The sequence below is a fragment of the Erythranthe guttata genome, chromosome 7 (assembly GCF_056151865.1).
Source record: "Erythranthe guttata isolate IM_541 chromosome 7, IM_541, whole genome shotgun sequence".
NCBI lineage: Eukaryota > Viridiplantae > Streptophyta > Magnoliopsida > Lamiales > Phrymaceae > Erythranthe > Erythranthe guttata.
The window spans coordinates 1,025,103-1,047,023 of NC_142539.1; the positions used below are offsets into that span (position 1 = coordinate 1,025,103).

A 21,921-nucleotide genomic window follows, 5' to 3' on the forward strand; every position below is an offset into this window, starting at 1 on the left:
TAGAAAAGAGAGACTTCAAACATATAGAACTTGTGTTTCGATAGCATATGTGTGATGTTCTACAGAGTTGTGCAGTACGACTATTTTCGGTGAAAATTCTTAGACCAATAAAAATTGTGTTAGGGGATATTAGACTTTCCACATATGGAACAAATAGAAAGTCGAAATAATGTTTGATGTCTTCAAATTCTTCAAACGTCTTCTCAGAAGGGTTGTACCCACAATTGTCGTCCCGTCCAATTGAATGACAAATCTTATTTTCTACGAAACACATTGGTACAAAAAAAGAAAGCAAACCTCTCGACATTCTCAACGGTTATCAACTCTTTCAAGGAATTATTGTCCACGCCCTTTTCCTTTATCCAAATATGAACAACTTTGTCTCTTTGTTCGTAAATATACACGCACAAACGGCCTCCGAAATCAATCATGTAAGTAGGTCTTTGGACCTCGAAAATCCCATGCTTGTCGTTCGGCATCTTGAACTCATCGTCTTTGAGGTTGAAATATGTTAGTTTATATCTACCTTCCTATTCCATCTTGCATCCATGTACTATGCAAAATGTATTATTTATTTCGTGATGTATAGAAAATATCAAACACCTTCCTATTTTTAATGGTTAATAGTCAAACTTTTGACGGTGTTAAATTTGAGTGTGCGTCTATCTTATAGAATCTCTAAAAAAAATTAGGTTATTTCACTCTCTCTTGGATTTCTCTTTCTCTGTCGATTTTTCAAAGAAACAAAACCTACAAAATCTCTATTATTCTCAAAGTTTTCGGGAAAGCTGTTGTAGAACTCATGTATGAACAGTCAAAACCACCAAAGAGAAGGAGAAAAGAAGGCTAATAAAGTGGAATCTGCAGCCACTACCAAAATGATGAAAGCTTTCTCTAATTTATAGACTTTCGGTCTTAAATTTTTCCGTATTTGTAGTTTTGTATTGGTTACGTTTACATCTGCGGAAAGCGCTCGATCGGGCAACTGGATTCGGTCGCAAGTCTTCATGGACAACATAATGGATTTCATTGCATCCTTCAAGCGGGATTACTTTCCGAGTTTCCGTGTCATATTATGTAGTCAAGTCATTTTACTTCCAAAATAATTTTATTTTTTTGATAAGAAAAATAATTTATATTAAATTTATTAAATCATACATACAATAATTAATATTGACTCTAGCCTAACTACACATGCAGTTGGTTCCTTAGTCATTGATTCCTGCTGCATGAACTTGGCAATTCCAGTCTCCATTCAAACCACTAAAGAATCAAAATGTTCACTATATATTATTACCAACTTTTTTTAATAAATTAATTCTTTACATCAAGTGACATCTCCTGCAGTTTCCTATTTTTCTACCCCTAGATTCTCATCTCTTAGCACGTTTCTTTATAATATATTTTTGGAAAGATTAGCTCTAAAACAATGTGAACTTGAATTGCAGTTAGTTGAATCAATATATAAAACCATTGGAAAAATACTAAATATATACAAATCAAGAAGCATTAGCACATGCAGATCTTGACAGCATCTAATTCTCACCTTTACTTCAATTATATGCATTAAACTAATGCATGCATGCAGATATTCATATATATCCTAATATTTCCTTTTTGCCACTATGTATACACACACACATATATATATATATAGCTTATCACAACAAGAAATCAAAACACCATCACAAATTCGACATTCGACTACATTTTCGATTTCTCTCCACTTCGAAATATTTGCAAAAAAAAAAAAAAAAAAAAAATAGAATGGATTGTGTATTGAAATTGGCTTCACAAAGGGCGGTAGTGATATTCAGTAAGAGCACGTGCTGCATGTGCCATGCAATAAAGAGGCTGTTTTACGAGCAAGGTGTTAGCCCTACGGTGTATGAGCTCGACGAGCTTATAAACGGGAGGGAGATTGAACGAGCCCTTGTCAGGCTCGGGTGCAGTGGGCCCACCCTGCCAGCTGTCTTTGTCGGAGGAAAATTAGTGGGGTCGTCGAAAAATGTATTGACTTTGCATATTGATGGTTCACTGAAGAAGATGCTCAAAGATGCTGGAGCTCTTTGGCTTTGATAGCTATTTATTAAGTAATATAATTTTCAAAATGTGGCTGATAAAAAAAAAAAAATTAAGGCAAATTAAATATATACTTCAGTTTGTATTATGCAAGAAATTGCTGTTTTTTTTTTTTTTTTTTTTTTCTTTGCTTTTGTATATATGTAGAAATTAAGTACTGGATTTGATGAGTTACATATATATATATACATATAAGATGGTTTCCTTACAGATTATATATAAATATAGCTTATCGAATGATTAAGGCCTTGTTTAGTTGCCAATTAAATAATTTAATGAAATACAATTATATTATTGAACCTTCAATAATCTAATAAAAAGCATGCCCAGAAGGTAAAAGAAGGTATATATATGATAACATAATATTTGCGGATCGACCCGGTGTAATACGGAACAGCAAATAAAGTTCAATTATTTAGTTAATTATAACTAATTAATCTACCCAACCAAACGAGGCCTAACAATTAATATTAATTTAATCAGAATCGAAATTCGTTTATTTCCCGAGATAAGATTTTGCAATTTTGTGATAACTTAATTGGATTAGTCAACTAGAGGAGGTTTAGTGGACATAATAATCCCATGATAAACAAGCTGTTAAGAGTTTTTTTTTTTATAATTACGGGTCGACCCAAAAAGTTATTGAACTTACCGAACTTCATCGAATAAGATCTAATTATTATAGTTAGTTAGTTATTTATGGTTGATTATTATAATATGGTCACGGGAATAAGTGAGTTAATTTGTTATATGCATGAATGTAACATATATGGTTCTTTCTTATTCTTACAACAAAAAGTGATTTTTTTTAATAAAAATAAAAATAAATAAATAAATAAAGGGCAAAAAAGGTTGAAGAACATATTACATTCTTTGCACATAGTAAACAGAATTTCTATCACTTTTGTCAAGCATGTGTATTATGAGGAATTATAGTACTCTTGCAATAATGGAAATTTATTTCTTCCAAATTTGTCTTAATCCTTTTAGGCCAATATTCTATAATATACTAGTTTACGAGATGCTACACTCGATGAATACACTGGTTCGTTTTGGATCGTAAATCTATATAAATAATCATCCCCTAAAGACAAGCATACAAATGAGTGTGTTTATTATATTTAAATTAATGGCTCAAGATCGCTCGATGTATATTTAATTGGTGTAGAAGCTACAAAAGCATGTACTTAATTACACAAAAGAAATACAATAATATTGAAATAATGAAATAAAACTACTAAATATTAATATGAAATGTACAATAGAGAGCTCAATTTGAAAATTAGAAAAGAAAAAAGGGGGTACAATTTACAAATTGAGGAATTTGTGGGGTATAATTAGCAGTGTTCTAAATAGCGGTCGTGGCGGTCGATATATCGGCTGCCATATCGGTATCGGTTATAAACCTTTACGATTTTGTTGAGGCGGTTTGAAATATCGGTTTTTTATGGCGAGGCGGTTTGCGGCGGTTTTTTGGCGGGTCAAACCGATATATCGGTCAACAAATCGGTTTTTTTTTTTTGTTTTTTTTAAATTTAAATTAAAATGAAAATATGTTTTGATTTTTTGTTTTTCTCCAATTCTTTTAACTTCCAAAACCAAACCAAGTACTACCCCGCAATTTATGCTTTGTTGTTTTTATATTAATTGTTGATACGAAAGAATTGCGTAGTATTTGTATTTCGTAAGAATTTTTTATTATATTATGATCTTATTATTTTTAAATTTTTGTTATTTATTGAGTAATTAGAATTATATAATAACATATGAATGATAGAATAGAATTATGTTTAAATATTCTTTTATATATATTTTGAGTATTTACAAATAATATTTTGAAATATATTACACTAAATTTAAAAACCGATATATTTCCGATTTATCTCCGATAAATCACCGCCGCGCCGATTTATCGTGTGGCGGTCCCTAACCGCCACGTACCCGATAACCGCCTTTTAGAACCTTGATAATTAGTAATTAGGAAAATAAATAAATAATTGCATCTATGCATACATAACTCTGTCTATTCCAATCCTTGAATCACGTTCACTTATTTGCGGTCCAAAATGTAGGTCTCAGGAACCCCAAATATACCCAACAGTACACAATCATTCCACATTGTTTTTTTTTTTTTTTTAATATATATATAATTATCCAATAATCAAACACGTGTTAAGCATGTGAATGTTAGTTATCTCCAAGTAGTCCCACTCTTTGAAAATCTAAGAAAATTAAAATATAAAAAATGTGTAAATTAATTAAAACATTTAATTATTATAGTAAGATATTATGTAAATTGACACAATAGGGCCATTATACTAAAGTGTTAAAAATTCGAGTATATGCGCTCGATTGCCCGAAAATAAGTAATAAGAATTCGACAAATAAAGCTCGACTTATGCTCATTTTGGATGTGACTACATTCCAAACGACCGAATGTTATTTGCCGCTCAAAAAGAAGCGATCACGCATGCGTGCTCTCCACATCGAACTAGCCTCAGCTCGCAACAAACGAAGCAACTCAAGGTCTCACCCTCCGCAGATAAGCACAACTCGAAGTAATCACATCATCTCATGTGTGATCTGATCACATACATGCATGCATGGTAGGGGGGGCACTACCACATCCCTACGATATGCATAAGTTATTACATACATTCTTTAAGTATAAGGGAAGACTGTCTCTAGTATTCTGATAGACGCTCGTCCGAGTATTAACGTCGTGAAAAAACTTTCCCGACACTCCTTTTTGCAGTTCTCCTAGGAGCACGTGAACTTCTTGTTTGGGTTTTCTTTGATTAAGGCACATTATATTTCCGTATATCCAGTTCAGCCATTTGGGCTATATCGGCCAGTGTTAGTAAAATAAAATATATATTTTTTTCCAAATTATTTGGGGCTCGATATAAAAAAATTGAGTTTTTTTGTAACCAAAATTGAAAATAGTTTCTAAATAAGAATTAGAACCTTTTCTTGATAAAAAAATTATTCTCTTAATTAATTCTTCACTTCCAATAAATACGTACAACACACGTGGCAAAATTAGTATGAATAAGGTGGGCTTCACGGCCCAATTTCGCTTTGCTCTAATTTTAATTTTTCCAATATTTCCAAAATTTCAATTTAACCCCTAGAAATACAGTCAATTGCTTTTCACTCCCCGAAAGTAGTTAATTACACTCGGATACAACCATCTTCCTGTTACAACAGTTCCAACTTCCAAGAAGATTACGCAGACTAAAACAACACCCCCTAATTTCGCTCTTCTAATTTTCAAATTTTACCCATTTCTCGCTCTGTTTAACTACCACATTTCTTCACACACACACACACACACACAGAGATATACGAATGTATATATATATATATATATATATATATATATATATATATATATCAGCATAATTCTCTTTTTCAGGGTTTTATTAGTTGCATTCCTTTTCACCTTTCTTCCCAACTTTTTTTTCTCCTTCTTCGTTACCCTTTCCATTGAGCAATCAAGATTTTCTTCGGTTTATTGATCGAGAATACACACAGTTGGCGGTGAAAATTTTCGTTGCAGACGGGGAGAAAAATACATACAGAAGTAATTGTGAGGTGGGTTTTCATTATTTTAGGGAGTTAAATATTGCAATTATGGGTTGTTTGCCTTGCTTTGGACGCATCCGTAGAAGTGGAGTCAACGAAGAGTCAACGAATAATTCTCGTGGAGAAAGTTCATCAGCTGCTCAGTCAAGCAGTAACAGAGTGAATTTAGGTAAAACACCATTTTTGGAATTCCTTTTTTTTTTTTTATGTATTTGATCAATTGTGGGGTTTCCAATTTTTTTTATGATCTTCATGAATTTAGGTCATAATTTTATTCGTAATCTTGAATTTATTTTATTTTTTCCCACTTTATTTATTAGTGGTTTGATGATTTGCTTTTGTTCACATTGTAATGAAGCTAACTATATTATTTTTCGACACGATAAACGGTATAATTAACCGAAAAAGTATTTTCAATAAACGGTGGAACAAACGGTTCGTTGTGCAGTATTCGGTTTACGCCTTGTAACTAACCGAAAAAGTATTTTCAAGAAACAGTGGTATTCGGTTTACGCCTTGTATTATCTTCGAGTTTCAAATTATTTTCAAATTACGATCGAAAATTATTTCTGCCCTTGTATTGAATTTCTTGATTTGAACAGCTCGCATTCGCTTGTCGTTTTTTAAAACGTATCCTCGTTTTTTTTTCTTCGCGTTTAAATCTTATTTTTCCTATCCCAGAAGCAGCAACACCGCAAGGGGCAAATGCTAATTCAAAAGTATTCACATTTAGTGAACTTTGTGAAGCAACAAACAATTTCAGACCAGAGGGCAAAATTGGCGAAGGTGGATTCGGTTGTGTTTATAAAGGTTGCCTCCCAAGAACGGGACAGGTTTGTCATCTTCAACATAGGGGCATGGAGGGGGGCCATGGCCCCCTCCACCACTTTTCAAAATCCTAGTATAAAATATATCGTCGAGCCCTCCAAATAATTTTTAGTGTATATTTTGTGTTCCTTAAAAAAATTGCTAGTCCGAAAAAAATAAATTATTTTTTATTTTTTTTATTTTTATTTTTAGGTGGTTGCGGTTAAACGACTTAATCATAGTGGGATGCAAGGAAATCAAGAATTCGTGGTTGAAGTTTCGATGCTTACCCTTTTAAACGATCCGAATCTCATAAATTTTATAGGGTATTGTGCCGATGGTGACGAACGTATTTTGGTTTACGAATATATGCCATTGGGATCGCTCGATGCTCATTTACATGGTTGGTTTTTTTTTTCTTCTTTTTTTTTTTGTAATCTTTACTTTTATGCCATAGTTCTTGATTTTCCATGGTATTAATTGACTAGAGAGCTCGAAGAAATTAGTAATACTTTAGACTCTAATCACATTCTAAATATGTAATTTGTTCAACTTTTCATGCACATTAGCATTTGGGAATATTGATAGGATTGATTAGATTGGATAGGATTAAATTGTCCATGATAATGATAAATGTAAAGTGTGATTATCTTATGTTTGTGATATATATAAGTATATACTTGTCTTCGGTAAAATATCCTTCATAGGATCGTGTCATAAAATTCCGGGCCCGTTTTAATCACGGGCTCGAAACCTAAAAACCAAACACGTGATACATTTTGATTATATGTATGCAGATCTTCAACCAGATAAACAACCTCTAGATTGGAACACGAGAATGAAGATTGCTGATGGTACAGCAAGGGGGTTAGAATACTTGCACGACAGGGCAGATCTAGCTGTCATATTCAGAGACTTGAAACCTTCGAATATACTTCTCGGTGATGGATATGTTCCCAAATTATCGGATTTCGGGCTTGCAAAGCTAGGGCCCGTTGGAGATAAAAGTTACGTCACGACTAGGGTTATGGGGACTCATGGCTATTGTGCTCCGGAGTATGCTCTGACCGGTCAACTCACTTCGAAATCCGATATATATACCTTTGGAGTAGTCTTGTTGGAAATTATTACGGGTCGAAAGGCTTTTGACAGAACGAGGAGGGGGAACGACCGTGTTCTTGTTGAATGGGTATTTGTTACGTTTTTCTCTCTTTTGTTATATCTTTTTAGTTAAGTAATTTTGAATCTTGGTTTAGTTGAATGATAAATTTTCTGCATCGGTTTTATAAATTACAGGCAAGGCCACTATTCGCGGATGAAAGGAATTTTCCAAATATGGCGGATCCACTACTACAAGGGCGGTACCCAATGCGCGGGCTCCGCCAAGCACTGGGGGTGGCCGCCATGTGCTTGCAGGAGCGAGAAATCGAAAGACCGAAAATCGGGGAAATTGTCACCGCCACAACATTTATAACATCACTAACCTACGAACCCAACGCACCACCACCGCCCGCCCCCACACAGGACAACAACAACCAAGCGGGGGGGTCCACCTCCATGCCACGTCTCCAAGACCTGTTGAGGGTCGCCGCAGAAGTAGGAGAAGGAAGCGGGAGCCACCAAGGCTCGTCCTCGACTCACACGAGAGAATATTCTCCGAGCAATCTGGACATGGAGAGAGAGCCTGCAGTTGCTGCACCAGCACCAAAAGAGAGGGGTGATGGTGCGGAGAGTTCTGAATGAGTTTTCTTTCTATTTCTTTTTTTTTTTTCCTCGAGAGTTGTTGTGCAATGACCGTTTTGTCCTTCGGATGATCATGATAGTTAGGGAAGGGCAGTGTCGATCTATTATCGAATTTCGAGATAAAAAGAAAAAGAAAAAGATAGGAAAATGAGATGAATGCATGAGGGATTCCTTAGGTTTGATTTAGTTGTATACAGAGTATAGAAGGTACAAAGAATTTGGTAAAATGTGTTCTATCGCATCCGTACAGTAGTAATCGATTTTTCGTTTAAAGTCAAGTCTAGTTCTTGTGTCTTTTTTTTCCCTTTGAACAGATTTGATCCTGTGTATATTGCAAAATTACATTGATGCCCAGAACCAACTAAAGTGAGAACCGAATAGTTCGACTTGGTTTTCGACAATCAAGAACGAATCGAATAATTTTAACTAGATTTTTTACCCTAATAGCAACAACAGCATACCATAGCATAGCATATAGCATTAGCTAATCAGTCATATTAATCATCTTAGAATTTGATTAGTTAGCATAACAGCTTTGGGATATAAAAATATTATAAATTTGTACAACTGGTACTATATTGATATACTATTAACCCCAAGGCTAAATAATACACCAAAAGTGACAAAAAACCAGATCGATTTGCGGTTCTGTTTTGATGGGGGGCAAAATAGACCAACGATTTCTCATCATTTCCTCTTCTTTCCCTGGCATAGAAAAAGATCAAAACTTAATTCAGTTGCGTATATGAAAATACTGCCCCTTGAAGAAATAATATATTTCCATACAAACACATACCGAACTAACATAGTCGTCCATCAACGATTGCTTCCGTTTTTTCAAAGTAGGGGGAGGGCTATCTACAGACTGTCTAGAACCAGCTCGCTTAGATGGCGTCGTATTTTGCTGGAAATAAAATAAATTGTAAGCGAAGATGTTAAATTAAATTTGATCTAGTGGTTTTATTAAGATGGCGTGTTTGTGTGTGTGTGTGTGTGTGTGTGTAGTAGAGAGTTATTATATACCTTAGCTGCTAATTTTTTCTCTTTACGAGCCTGTCTCTCCCTCTCATCGTACTCCTGGTTTTCCCTCTCGACCAATCGGATAAGTGTATCACATCTCCTTGCAAGTTCTTGAGTCGTACGAGACTTTACAAACCAATCGAACCGAAACAATGGTGAAGTACGAAAGGCAGCCTTCAGCTCGTCCCAGTTACCGTACCCAAGCTTGTGAATCATGCACATCTAAAAAGAAGAGCAATAAACAGCATGATAAATTTTGAGATGACGAAACAAAAAAGATGACAAAGTGATTGTTTGAAGTCTAACCATAAATCGATCGCATTCTTCATTGTACAGCTTCCCTTTGTTCTGGCCATACTGGATCTTCAATTCCAGCCAAGGGTTCTTGTAGCGGTCCAATTTCTTCCCTATTGCTTTCATGATTTCATCTTTCCGTGAGATCCTAGCCTCTCCTCTTTCAATGTTTTTAATGATCCTATCATAATCTGGAAATAACATAATTCATCGTCAGTAAAACGTTTTTTCTAGCATCATAAAACGGAGTCAGCCACACAACTTGAAAGCTTACCGTTCAATTCTTTATATCTATCCTTGAAAATATTTGCATATCTTCCGACCTCTTCCTCTGTTTTCCCTTCCATTTCAGTAGCAATACTCGTAATATCATTTCGACCATACTTCTCACAGGCCCTGATGAAAGCATTGAAGTCTTTTCTGCTCCAGGTTGAAAATCCCTACATACAACAATAATCGAGTTTAGTCAATAAACGAGTTTCAAGTCATGGAGAAGTTTACGAGAACTGGGAACTTACTTGTTCCAGAAGTCCATCTTTCTCTTCCTGCTCTTCGGCAGTCAATGGATCTCCTACATCTGGGTCGTAGATGAAAATGTGTCAAGAAGATCCCCCATTGAAAATTAACAAATTAAAGTAATCATTCTCAAAAAAAAAAAAAAAAAAAAAAAAAAAAAAAACAGACCTTCTGCTTCATCCACCTCTATTGTATCTTTGACTTGATTTCTTTGCTGCACTTGCTTAAGTCATAAACAACAAATAAGACACAAGCAGATATAAAAAGGAGTCTGAAGAATAGCTAAGACACTTACCATGAGATATCGCACTTCTTTTTCATACAGCTCACTAAGACGTTGTGTGTTGAAGAACTGAAAATCGTGCCTACAAAAGATAAAATGCATTGAGATGCAGAAACCAGTCTGAATTACTCAACAAATAGAATAAATGAACTGGAGATTCTTACAACTGTGGCATGCGAGGAATTCGAGGCTCTTTGGGTTTTGATGGACCGGCTTGGCGCATTGTTTGCTTGAAATACTCGGACTCAGAGTAACTAACGAGAAGTTAAAAGAAAATATCATTCTGACTGACTAGAAGTGATACTTGAGTACATTAATTTAATAGATTGGAGAAACATACTTGCGCTTCCTTTCTCTTTTTGGCGGTTCAACCCAATTGTCACTGACAATTTTCTTGAAATCAAACTTATCTTCATCCTTTAAAAAACAAGAGATAATAACATGAGTTTAACATAAAATAAAGTCACAAAATTAAGCAATATGCACAATAACAATAACTATACCTTTTCATCATCAAAATCATACAGGTCCGCAGCTGCAAAAATTCCAACAGTTTTTAATTAACCTCAGTAACTGAAGTATTGTAGATAAATGAACAGGGCAATAAACCATATAGAATTAGGTCAAGCATAAGAAGCTTACTTTCATCCATTTTAAATTTGATGGCGTCTTCAGTAAATCTTTTCATTTTGGCAGAAAGCTCGGCTGTTGCCTCTTCTCCCTTGGCAATAATTCTGTCTATATCTTCATCTGTGATTGTGCTATCTTTCGAACTGAAAACCATTTCAGCACCAAACCTAACCATTTGCAGCAGCTCATCCTTATTTACAGCTGCATAACAAAATATTAAAAAAAAAAAAAATCAAATTCTAGCAAATACACAACTGTGATGTTCTTTTTATCCAAGGAAAGGAGCAAATGTATTAGATAATAAAAACTCACTTTTTGCCTCTGCTAGTCGCCCTTGTTGGATAACCAAGGCATCAAGAGCAAGTTTCTTATAGGCTCTTTCAATCACTTTTTCCTCAATGGTGTACTGGCAAAATCATAGGGAAATCATAAGCACATTATGTCTCTTGAAAACTCATGTTAATGACATTAATATGAGAGCAAGATATACCTCAGTGCAAAACCGGAAGACTTGGACTTCCTTCTTCTGTCCAATCCTATGGGCACGGTCCTGAGCTTGCAAATCAACCTGTGGATTCCTGCAATGCATTGAAACCAGAGTTACAGTTTTCAAATCTAAATAGGTGTCGTTTGATGCATTACCGAACAGTAATTGCAGAACAGGCTCACCAGTCACTGTCATAAAGAATGACAACATCGGCAGTGGCAAGGTTGATACCAAGACCTCCAGCTCTGGTTGACAGTAGAAAGACAAATTTCTCACTTCCTGGCTTGTTGAAGGCCTCAATGGAAGCATCTCGATCTTCCCCACCAGTATTTCCATCAATTCGACAATAATAATATCCACGATACATCAAATAGTCTTCAAGAATGTCCAGCAGCCTTGTCATCTGTTTATGCAATAAAAAGGAATTTGTTATAGGCAATATATGCAAAATAAAGTAAGAAGCAACAGGCAGAAGAATGACAAGGAGGGCAAGAACAACAACCTGCGAAAATATCAGAACCCTGGAATCACGCTGCTTTAACTTTGGAAGCAACTTATCAAGAAGAACCATCTTGCCTGCAATTAATAACAAAATAGAATAAAATGATGTCATGATGAAAAAGTGGCAATCAATAGAGAAAAATACTCATATTTCTCCACATTGATGCTGAAGAGAAACCCTACCAGCATTTTCTACGAGATGTGTTCCAGTGGTATAAGGTGGACCAGGCTCAGCACCTTGAAACAAATATGGATGATTACAACATTTGCGCAGCTGCATGGCTATATTAAGAAGGCGTTTGCGTTCTCCACCGGCATTTACAACCTCAAGATCTTTCTGCAACAATGCCTTGTAGTAATTCTTTTGCATCTGAGACATTCCAACCTTAAGTATAGTCTCCTTCTTGGGAGGCAAACCTTTCTCAACATCAGACTTCAACCTTCGGAGGAGAAAGGGCCGAAGAACCTAGTCGATTACCAATAGAGGAAACACTTCAATCAGCTAAAGAAATCACTCTGAACAAAAGTAGTGCACTTCTAGATATTTAATAGATGTCGAAGAATTATAATTCTTCTGTAGTCGCACAAAAAAAACGCAAACATAATTAATCTGAACATTTCATGCTATTGGCCTTTATAATGATGAGCCCAACCCATGATGCATCACAATACTGCAAGCTTCATGCAGAAAATGATCATTACTTGGGTTTCACATTTGTATCACCATGGACAGATCAATGACATCAAAAAAGCAATTGGGTCAAGAAAAATGAAAAAGATAAGCTGGCATTGCTTTATGATCTGTCAATCTAAACATATCAGCAGCAGCTAGTTGACAAACCTAAATGAAACCTGACACTTGAACATCATTTAGTTGTAATTATTTTTAAGGAATTTAGTGGCAAATTTTAAAAATGCTTTGATGAATTTGTTCTGCAAGTGAAACAATCTTCATTTATTATTAAACAAGAGAATATAATGTTTCACCAGGAGCAACCACATACTGAAAAATGAAATATATATATATATATATATATATATATATATATATATATATATATATATATATATATATATATATATATATATATATATATATATATATATATATATATATATATATATATATGTGTGTTTGTGTGTGTGTCTCTATATATATATACCTTGTGAAGTTGCTGGACAACTTCCTGCTGGTCATTTTCACCGGATATTTGGAACCATTCATCAAAAGTTTCAGCAGAGCTAAATATCTCTGGAAGCAAAAAGTTGAGGAGAGCCCAGAGCTCATGAAGATTATTCTGCAAAAATGATCACCACATTTAAGTCACACAAAATAAATTAATAGATGCTTTAAACTGAAGTAATTTGTACAATGAAAAAGTTGATATCAACATGGTAAAACTGCCGGACAAAAATCAGAAGGCAGTAAAATATAAAACTAATACCTGAAGTGGTGTTCCAGTAATTAGAAGCCGATAATTAGTATTATAAAGCCTCATCGTTTTTGAGAGAAGAGAATTCTCATTCTTTATGCGATGAGCTTCATCAATGATAATATATCGCCAGTTAAATCGGCGCAAGGCAGTCTTCTCTTTGATGGCCATTTCAAAACTTGTTACACAAACATCAAACTTGCCAGCAGCAAGTAATTCCTCACGCACGTATCTCTGGAAAATCAATAATTTGTGAAATCAAAAGAAATAGAAAAAACAAGCCCAAGAAACCAGTATGTAAATTGGTATGCATGCTTACTCTTTCTTCTGGATTGCCAAGAAACTTTACAGCACGCAGTACTGGACAAAATCTTTTGATTTCGTTCATCCAATTTCCAAGTGTTGATTTTGGTGCGACAACCATGTGAGGACCTGTAATCCCTCTGCACTCGTGCAAATAGCCCATCAAAGAGATGGTTTGCAATGTTTTACCAAGACCCTAAAAGGACAACACCATCATCAGTAAAAGAACTTATGCACAAACTGCTTGCAAATATAAGTAACCATTTATACCATTTCATCAGCAAGAATTCCATTGATGCCATTTTCATACAACCGTATTAGCCAATTTAAACCAGCAAGTTGGTAATCCCTCATCTTTCCATTAATACCTACAGGACAAATAAGCAAGTGTAATTAATCTTAAGTCATGTATATGAATAGGAAATCGCTAACCTAATTAACTACTATCTTTGCCTGCAAAGACTTGGAACAAAATTTTAAAAAATATTCAGGAGAATATAAACCAAGAATATGCTATTTTATGTCAGAAACTGCTCTATATCTTGAAACTTTTAAATATTCCAGCACAATTAATCCAAAATAACAACGGCAAAAGAACTTCTTACAAGATGGCTGGGCCACTAGTCTTGTATTTCCGGTGCCAATAAGGGCATCTTCTTCCTCTTTGAGACACTCTTCATCTTCTTCCTCTTCAGTTATCTTAGATGCATGACGACCCCTGCAAAGGAACATCAGAAGATTCCAAAGATGATTCAAAGTCCTACTCTATGCAGACATAACAGAAAAGTTCTTACAAACAAAAGCATTACGCACCTTCCCTTTCCCTTTTTCTGAGGGGCAGACTGATCACCCTTGGCAAAATGAGCAAACAACTCTGTTTGCTGCAATAGATAGTTCAAACGGCCCTTTCCTCTGTTGTTCTGTTACATTTCCAAAACCAGATTCAATGTTAAATCCCAGCAAACAACACAGTAAATATAGTTGACGCCTAATAAAAGTTTATTTCATCACAACTCACCATGTCCGCTTCAATAGCAGCATTCTGAGCATCTAGTATATCTTGTATTTTCTGCTTCTTTATCTTCTCCATTTCTTTAAGCCTGGCCTTTTCGCGCTTTGACACTTCATTTGAAACGACATCATTTTCCTGAAAGCAATTAAAAAACATATAATTATTAACTACTCAATCATTCCAGGCACGTAATGTAACTGATAGTGTAGCCGCGAGTCTCCATATAGCAAAACTCGAAAAACCAAACTACTCTTCAAGTTAATTAGTTCTTTAATAGGACTGCTCAGAACTATAATTTGCAGTTAATAAAGAATATTCTGAATCTCGACAACTACACTGAGAAAAAAAAACTCCAAATTACTCTGCCATCGTTGCCCGTTATTAAGAACCTAACAATCTTACATACTGGGCTGCAAATTAAGTTCGATTTAGTTCCATTCAAATTCAACGCTCAACTTAAACAGCAGCAAACCCTTTTATTGCACGAACAAACACCAGATTCCAATTTTCAAAAAAATATGCAGGATACCAAACCAAACTCAGATCTGTGAAGCTACACTAAACGAACGAACTACGACACAAAAACAAAGTAGTAATTCCACAAAAGCACACCTCATTTTCATCATTTTCCTGAGCGGCAGCATTAGATGTCTCCTCTTCGTCGTCGGAAATTTCGTCGGCGGTCCGAGCTACAGCCTCCAGCTCCTCCTCATCCTCCTCATCGACGACCTGATCCTTGACCGGCTCTTCCTCCGCCGAGGAGCTCGACCCGGAATCGTCGGAATATTCCCTTGCTCGGGAGGGTTTCGCCATGTCGAGGGTTTCGAGATTTTCCCTTCTTCAAAGAGAATTAGAATTTGATTGAAAATATTATTTTAAAAAAAAAATTGTGGAAAATCAAGTGGTGGCAACCGAGTCGAACGAGCGGGTTTTATTTATATACCCGGGCCAAAAATTAGCGGGTCTTCGATTTTTATTGGATACATTTCCCGCCATTAATTTTGAGGGGAAATTGGGTGTTCCCGCCATTGGGTTGGGCTTTTTAAATTGCAATTATGGTTCATAATTTTGGGCCTTTTAGTAATTAAGCCCAAATTCATGGTCCATAATTTCGGGCCTTTTAGTAATTAAGCCCAAATTCATGGTCCATAATTTCGGGCCATTTAGTAATTAAGCCCAATTCATGGTCAATAATTTGATCACGTGCCGTCCACGTGCAATTTGTTCCAGCGCATATTCCTATCCGCAACCAACTAGAAGTCTTCTTCAATTAAGTAACCTCCTCAATTGACGATCCTACCCCTCAATAATTTCCAAAATGCCATCGCACAACAGCGTAGCACCCTCGGTATTACTCATTTTAACCGGGGCAATTCTGGAAATACACGTCCTTTCTCTCTCTCGCACGGAAATATCCCTACCACAGGTCTTCAAGTCGCATTCGACGTCGTTTTGCTTCATACAAACCCCAGGAAAACTGATCAACTTTTTTTCTTCTTTGAAATTTGGAGCTTCGAATTCAATTCCGGGACGTTTAATTAGGTTATTTAAATGTTCATATTTTTATTTTATTTTTGGATAATTTTGTTTCAATTGGTTAAGTCCTGCTCATCTTTTTGGATTTTTTTTTTTTTATCGATTTTTTTCTGGATTAATTTCCGCAGAGTATGGAAAGAAGGAGAATGTTGATTGTTGTAATTTTCATATGTATGTTCGCCTTCTCATCATGTAGAGGTAATAAACTGCTTTAGCTTTAACTGTATGATCATTTTTTGGAGCATCTGGAGTTTGTTGATAATGGTGATTAAGGTTGTCGGTAATGTAGGAACCGAATAAGCTTCGGTATGTTAATTACTTGTTGAATTGACTTTGAAGTATTTAACTGAAAAGCTTTTTTTATTTATTCATTAGCTTTAGATATGCAGGTTTATTTTTTTAGGGGAAACCGCTGTTTCGATTTTTCCTTATAAGCATAAATTCGTTGGGCTGTTTTCGAATCTTTTGATTTGGGAAATTAGGGCAATAGAAGATTTTTTTGAATTTAGTTTTTCGGGGAACGTATAATTTGTTTAGTTATTTGGGGACTGAAACCAATGTTTCCCTAATGTGTGGTGTGGTGAGGTTTGTTAGTTTGATAGTTTTTCTTGAATATTCAGGCTCGTCTTTTAATTAATTCTTATATATATTTAAAATATAATTTTTTTTTATGTACTCGTTAATGGATTTGTCAAAGTTGATATTTTCGGTTGCAGAATTGAAGGTGAAGGTGAAGCACCATCAAATTCAGCATCATGAGTTGGCGACTTACAATCATACACTTGCAACAATATTGGTGCAATATGCTTCGGCTGTAAGATTCACTTTGAATTACATTCCGTGGTTATCATGTTTGCTTGGATATACTGTTTGTTTAGGCTTGTATTTTATGTTTAGGATAATTGATAAATAGATAAGTTGGTTTTTTAGTTAACTATTAAGATCAAAGCAACAAGTAAGAAATCGAGTTAATTTTGGCATGTGATGTGTTATAATCTATTAGGATAATAAACAATATTTACGATGATACCATTTTAGTGATTTGATGGTTATTTTTCAACTATTGCATTTGCAGGTATATATGTCAGACTTAACTGAGTTGTTTACATGGACTTGCTCAAGATGTGATGGTCTAACTGAGGTAAATTAGTAGTTAAAGAATGCCCTGGAATAAGTTGACTTTTACCTGATATTCACATCGATTTCACTTTTTTTATTGGATTCAGGGCTTTGAAATAATCGAGCTGATTGTTGATGTGAAACGGTGTCTGCAGGTTACGAAAATCTTACATTTGCCAAATTCCTTCAATTGCTTTTTTCAATATTCATTTTTTTTTCACTTTAATTGTTCATGTGAAGCGGTTTCTGTTCTTTTGATTTCTTTCAACATATTCTAACATTAGATTAATTATTTATGTATTGACAGGGATTTGTTGGTGTTGCAACGGATCTCAACGCCATTGTGATTGCATTTAGAGGAACTCAAGAACGAAGGTTTGTAACAGTATTTGATTTTTTTATTTTTTTTCTAAAGAACGAAAGTTTGCCTTATGTCTTGCCTGACAAGTTTTGTCTATGTCGTTCCTCTCACGTTTATCGTATAATTATTTGTACCCGCAGTATTCAGAACTGGGTGGAAGATTTGTATTGGAAGCAACTCGATATTGATTATCCTGGAGTTGATGGTGCAATGGTCTGTGCAAAATAAGTTTTATTCTTTCATTTTCTTCTCAAAATATTTTTTACGAGTCTGTGCATTGCGCTTTGTATTAACTTAGTCGCCTCTTCATTCAGGTTCATCATGGTTTTTATACTGCTTACCACAACACATCATTAAGAGCTGGAGTTCTAAATGGTATAGAAAAGGCAAAGGAGTTATATGGCGACATTAAAATTATGGTGACGGGGCATTCGATGGGAGGGGCTATGGCTGGTTTCTGTGGACTTGATCTCCGTGTAATAATCCTATCCTTTGCAATGATTAACATCTACTTAGTATATTCTTAAATTGTTTTTGGTGTTTGCACTGAAACGTTTGTTCTCTTTGCAGCTCAGCCTCAAAGAACAAAATGTTCAGGTTATGACATTTGGGCAACCTAGGATTGGAAATTCTGTCTTTGCGTCCTACTTTAACCAAATTGTGCCGGATACCATTCGTGTCACAAATGGACATGATATTGTGCCTCATTTACCCCCATACTATCATTACTTTCCTCAAAAGACGTACCGTCACTTTCCAAGAGAGGTAATGATTTTGGCTGTGTTATCCGAGTTTGCTGACATGGCTATTCGATTATCTTCTTTCTTTTGAATACACAATAGATCCCTGAATTGCTCTTATATTAAGTAGTAAGATCTGAATATTGTAGGTATGGCTCTACAAAGCTGGATTTGGAAGCTTTATTTACCCAGCCGAGAAGGTTTGTGATGGTTCTGGTGAAGACCCTACTTGCAGCAGGTAAGTGTCGTCCTTCTTGAGTTTATATCATTCTATTTTATTATGCTTCACACGAAATAGTTTTCCGATTAGCTAATTTTCTCCACTTTCATATCAGACCTCGTTCGGGAATTAGGATAGGACTTGATAAGCAGTACTATAATCACGGTTTGTTAAATGTTTGGCATTAAGGTTTCGAGCATGATAAAAAACGGGTCCAAATTTTAGTCAACAAGTTGCTTTAGCTAATGAAACCGGGTGTGGATGTGTATTTCTGAAAACTGTATCTCGATTCATTTTTCAGGTCAGTGAGTGGAAACAGTATAAGCGATCACTTGACATATTACGGTGTTGAAATGGGATGCGATGCATCAAGCTCGTGCAGAATTGTAATGGATCCTCGTATTTTTGCCTACGGCAAAACAGATTTTGATGGGAATCTCATATTATCAAGGGATCCATCCAAGTATAATTTGGAACTGAATAAAGATCGAGGAAATAATCAAATCTCGGTTTAGATAACAATTCAGGTAAACTGTGCCAATTTCCTCGAAGGTTGACCGAGCACAAAAGCAACTTAATTGTTGACTTGCAGGTCTTTAAGTTATAAGTTGTAATATAGCTTATCACTATATCCTGGGATTGGAAAGTATATATTGCATATAGATATTGTTACCTGTGTACATAGAATCCATGCTTTTGTGAATAACAGTACTTTTTTTCTTTTTGTGAATAATATTTATAATAAACAGTATCATTTTAATGGCCTGCCTGTTTTTTTTTTTTTCTTTTTTTTTTTTTTAAAGAACGTCGATCTTAGTTGAAGTTAAAATTTTCGAAATTTGTATTGAAAGATATGTTTGATTTTTATTTTTCTTTTCCGTATCTTATTTTCTAAATTGTTCAATCCAAACGCAACTTTGAGGTCTCGAAAGAAACTAACATTCTTCTTTAGAAAATATATAGTACTATTAAAAGCGATGATAAAATCATCCAAGTATTGTATTTTCGGACATTTCCATCCAAGAATCGAAAATAAACCAAATTTTCGTGTTCACAAATCGAAAAATACACGAACTAGAAATAATACGGACTCAGACAAACAGACAAAAGACCGAAGCATATATTAAATTATAGCAGCTAATACATTAGCTTCTGTTTCAATTTGCTTTCACTGCAGTTGTCGAATCAGCATCGACATTCTCCTGCATAATCACAAGGCAAATAAGAACCCTAGTAAGTTGTGATTGAATTACAGAAATGTCGAATAATGAAGCTTTTGAAATCGAAAAATTCTTACATCCTTAGCAGCAGGAACCTTCTCTTCTTCTGAAGATTCCGTTTTGTCAGATGCAGGAACCTTCTCCTCTACGGAAGATTCTGTTTCGTCAGATGCAGGAACCTTCTCTTCTACGGAAGATTCCGTTTCGTCAGATGCAGGAACCTTCTCGTATACGGAAGATTCCGTTTCGTCAGATGCAGGAGCCACCACCTCTTTGCATTCATCCACCTCAATGGCCTCCTCTGAATATTTTTTTTAAAATAAATAAATTGAATAAAAGAAATTAATATATCATAATCATAAAAAACAAACCTTGTTCTTTGTCTGAATTAGCCTCCAAAGCCGATTCATCCTTCACCGGAAAATCATGCGAAACCGTATTTTCTTTTACCTCGTGATCGACTCCAACATCATCTTTTTTTTCTCCGTTAATTAATACCTCGTTTTTGCTTTCGTCCACAGCCTCAGCAACAACAGGAGCAGCACCCTCTATTTTCTCCTCATCATTTTCATCTATTTTCTTGATCACATTTCCATCGGCAATTTTCTCGGCTTCCTTCGGTTTTTCTTCGGGAAGAGGTTCGACTCTTCCTTCGTCCTTGTCGATGACGTCAGCATGGATTTCATTTTCCTTCACAATTTTATTCTCCCCTGTTTCTTGGACATTTCCATCAATGGTGGTGGTGTTGTTATTTGTTTCGACGCTTTTGCCCTTGCTCGTGCTCTTGACGAGAGTGTTTTCTGTGGCAATAGCGTGTTTTGATTTTCCGCAACCCATTGTTTTTTTTTCTTCCCTTCTCGTTTCTCTCTCTAAAACAATGGAAGAGAAGAGAGAGAGAGAGAGGAACTCTTGAATTCACCACCAAGATGAATGAATGAGAAATGAGAGGAAAATATAATGGACAAAGTTCGTTTTATTTCTCTCTTTCAGCTTTTCTTAAATAAATTGTTTGGTTTTTAAATGACAAAAGGGCTCCGTGTTTTACGGGGGTATTTTGAAGGCTGGACTATTTTTAAAGAAAAAAAAAATATTATTTTCAAGTTAAATTACGGCCAACTCCCGAGGTAAGGTCAATTTATAAAAAAAGTTCATAATGTTTGGGTAATTACAACCACCCACCTTAACTATGAATCTTCTTACACGTCCATCCTTGCGGTGTCAAATTTAGCGGAATCTTCTAGATTATGTGAAATATTCTACTGTTTGTACCATTTTTAATCCATTCGAGCTTCACATTTTGAAACAAGATGATCGTTTTTTGGCTTGTAAATATCAGATTGTGGTGCATCAAAAAACTGCATTGTTGCACAAAACGAGGACAAACTAGAGAACATTCAACCGAAATTTAGAAGATTCTATTGCATTTGACATCATTAGGGTGGACATGTAAGAAGATTCATAGTTGAAGCGGGTGATTGTAATTACCATAATATGAGATATTTTTTCGTAATTTGACCTTATTTTAGGTGTGTGCTCGTAATTTACCCTTATTTTTATGTACTTCAATATATTTTATTATTACTTTTTAATTTTGTATTATCGAAATTTTTAGTTTTTATATTTAATTCAGTAAATTTATTTATTTATAAATAATAAATAAATGGTGCAGGCGCATATGGTCTTCTTTATGTCTTGAGCTTTGAGTACAAACTAAAACAAAGTGCCTAATTATATATTAAATTATTAAATATGATATAATTTACACTTTGTATTAGTGCTTTTGCAGGCTGTTTCACAATACAAAGATAGATGATACCAAAGTTTGTGGCTTCCCTAATTAACAGGACTTTTTTAATGGTTAATTTAATAAATATATTTTTTAATTTTAATTTTAATTTTAATTTTAATTTTAATTTATTATTATAGTAGTATTTATTTATTTATTATTATAGTACTTATACAGTTATACTATCAATTGGATTAGGCCCAGCCCAGCCCAGCCCAGCTACGAATTTCAAAGTTCAAT

At 34.9% G+C, this 21,921-nt stretch overlaps 5 protein-coding genes across 8 annotated transcripts; 3 read left to right on the plus strand and 2 right to left on the minus strand.

The window, feature by feature from the left end:
• Nucleotides 1-1,694: 1,694 nt before the first annotated feature.
• On the plus strand, nt 1,695-2,126 carry LOC105949605 (monothiol glutaredoxin-S10). Its single transcript, XM_012972912.2, has one exon. The coding sequence runs from the start codon at nt 1,768-1,770 to the stop codon at nt 2,077-2,079; it is 312 nt and encodes a 103-aa protein (XP_012828366.2). The 5' UTR covers nt 1,695-1,767; the 3' UTR covers nt 2,080-2,126.
• Nucleotides 2,127-5,469: 3,343 nt separating this feature from the next.
• Nucleotides 5,470-8,498, plus strand: LOC105978004 (Protein kinase superfamily protein). Its single transcript, XM_013003412.2, has 5 exons — nt 5,470-5,839; nt 6,352-6,503; nt 6,691-6,880; nt 7,275-7,666; nt 7,774-8,498. The coding sequence occupies exons 1-5, from the start codon at nt 5,719-5,721 to the stop codon at nt 8,218-8,220; spliced, it is 1,302 nt and encodes a 433-aa protein (XP_012858866.1). The 5' UTR covers nt 5,470-5,718; the 3' UTR covers nt 8,221-8,498.
• Nucleotides 8,499-8,611: 113 nt separating this feature from the next.
• CHR17 (chromatin remodeling factor17) lies at nt 8,612-15,667 on the minus strand. 2 transcript variants are annotated; one of them, XM_013003395.2, is made up of 25 exons: nt 15,312-15,667; nt 14,706-14,834; nt 14,501-14,607; nt 14,293-14,405; nt 13,958-14,055; nt 13,704-13,883; nt 13,397-13,618; nt 13,115-13,249; nt 12,135-12,417; nt 11,953-12,026; nt 11,633-11,853; nt 11,454-11,541; nt 11,276-11,369; nt 10,976-11,164; nt 10,837-10,868; nt 10,674-10,750; nt 10,498-10,587; nt 10,346-10,415; nt 10,219-10,273; nt 10,053-10,111; nt 9,809-9,974; nt 9,547-9,725; nt 9,244-9,462; nt 9,017-9,124; nt 8,612-8,925 (listed from the first exon to the last, which is right to left on the minus strand). In XM_013003395.2, the coding sequence occupies exons 1-25, from the start codon at nt 15,510-15,512 to the stop codon at nt 8,908-8,910; spliced, it is 3,207 nt and encodes a 1,068-aa protein (XP_012858849.1). In that variant the 5' UTR covers nt 15,513-15,667; the 3' UTR covers nt 8,612-8,907. The 2 variants fall into 2 exon arrangements, with proteins under 2 accessions (XP_012858849.1, XP_012858856.1); XM_013003402.2 differs by having other exon boundaries at nt 10,219-10,264; nt 15,312-15,644.
• Nucleotides 15,668-16,104: 437 nt separating this feature from the next.
• On the plus strand, nt 16,105-19,435 carry LOC105978021 (lipase). 3 transcript variants are annotated; one of them, XR_016032087.1, is made up of 11 exons: nt 16,105-16,241; nt 16,364-16,433; nt 16,952-17,049; nt 17,311-17,376; nt 17,462-17,509; nt 17,662-17,729; nt 17,856-17,928; nt 18,030-18,191; nt 18,286-18,480; nt 18,605-18,795; nt 18,873-19,435. XR_016032087.1 is itself a non-coding variant. In XM_013003432.2 (11 exons), exons 2-11 carry the CDS (start codon nt 16,367-16,369, stop codon nt 19,188-19,190), a joined length of 1,080 nt encoding a protein of 359 aa, XP_012858886.2. In that variant the 5' UTR covers nt 16,105-16,241; nt 16,364-16,366; the 3' UTR covers nt 19,191-19,435. The 3 variants fall into 3 exon arrangements, 2 of the variants coding, with proteins under 2 accessions (XP_012858886.2, XP_088676676.1); XM_013003432.2 differs by having other exon boundaries at nt 18,605-18,693; nt 18,977-19,435; XM_088820550.1 differs by lacking the exon at nt 16,364-16,433 and having other exon boundaries at nt 16,132-16,241; nt 18,605-18,693; nt 18,977-19,435.
• Nucleotides 19,436-19,622: 187 nt separating this feature from the next.
• On the minus strand, nt 19,623-21,012 carry LOC105978032 (kinase-like protein). Its single transcript, XM_013003449.2, has 3 exons — nt 20,267-21,012; nt 19,973-20,196; nt 19,623-19,877 (listed from the first exon to the last, which is right to left on the minus strand). Exons 1-3 carry the CDS (start codon nt 20,730-20,732, stop codon nt 19,833-19,835), a joined length of 735 nt encoding a protein of 244 aa, XP_012858903.2. The 5' UTR covers nt 20,733-21,012; the 3' UTR covers nt 19,623-19,832.
• Between the last annotated feature and the right edge of the window lie 909 nt (nt 21,013-21,921).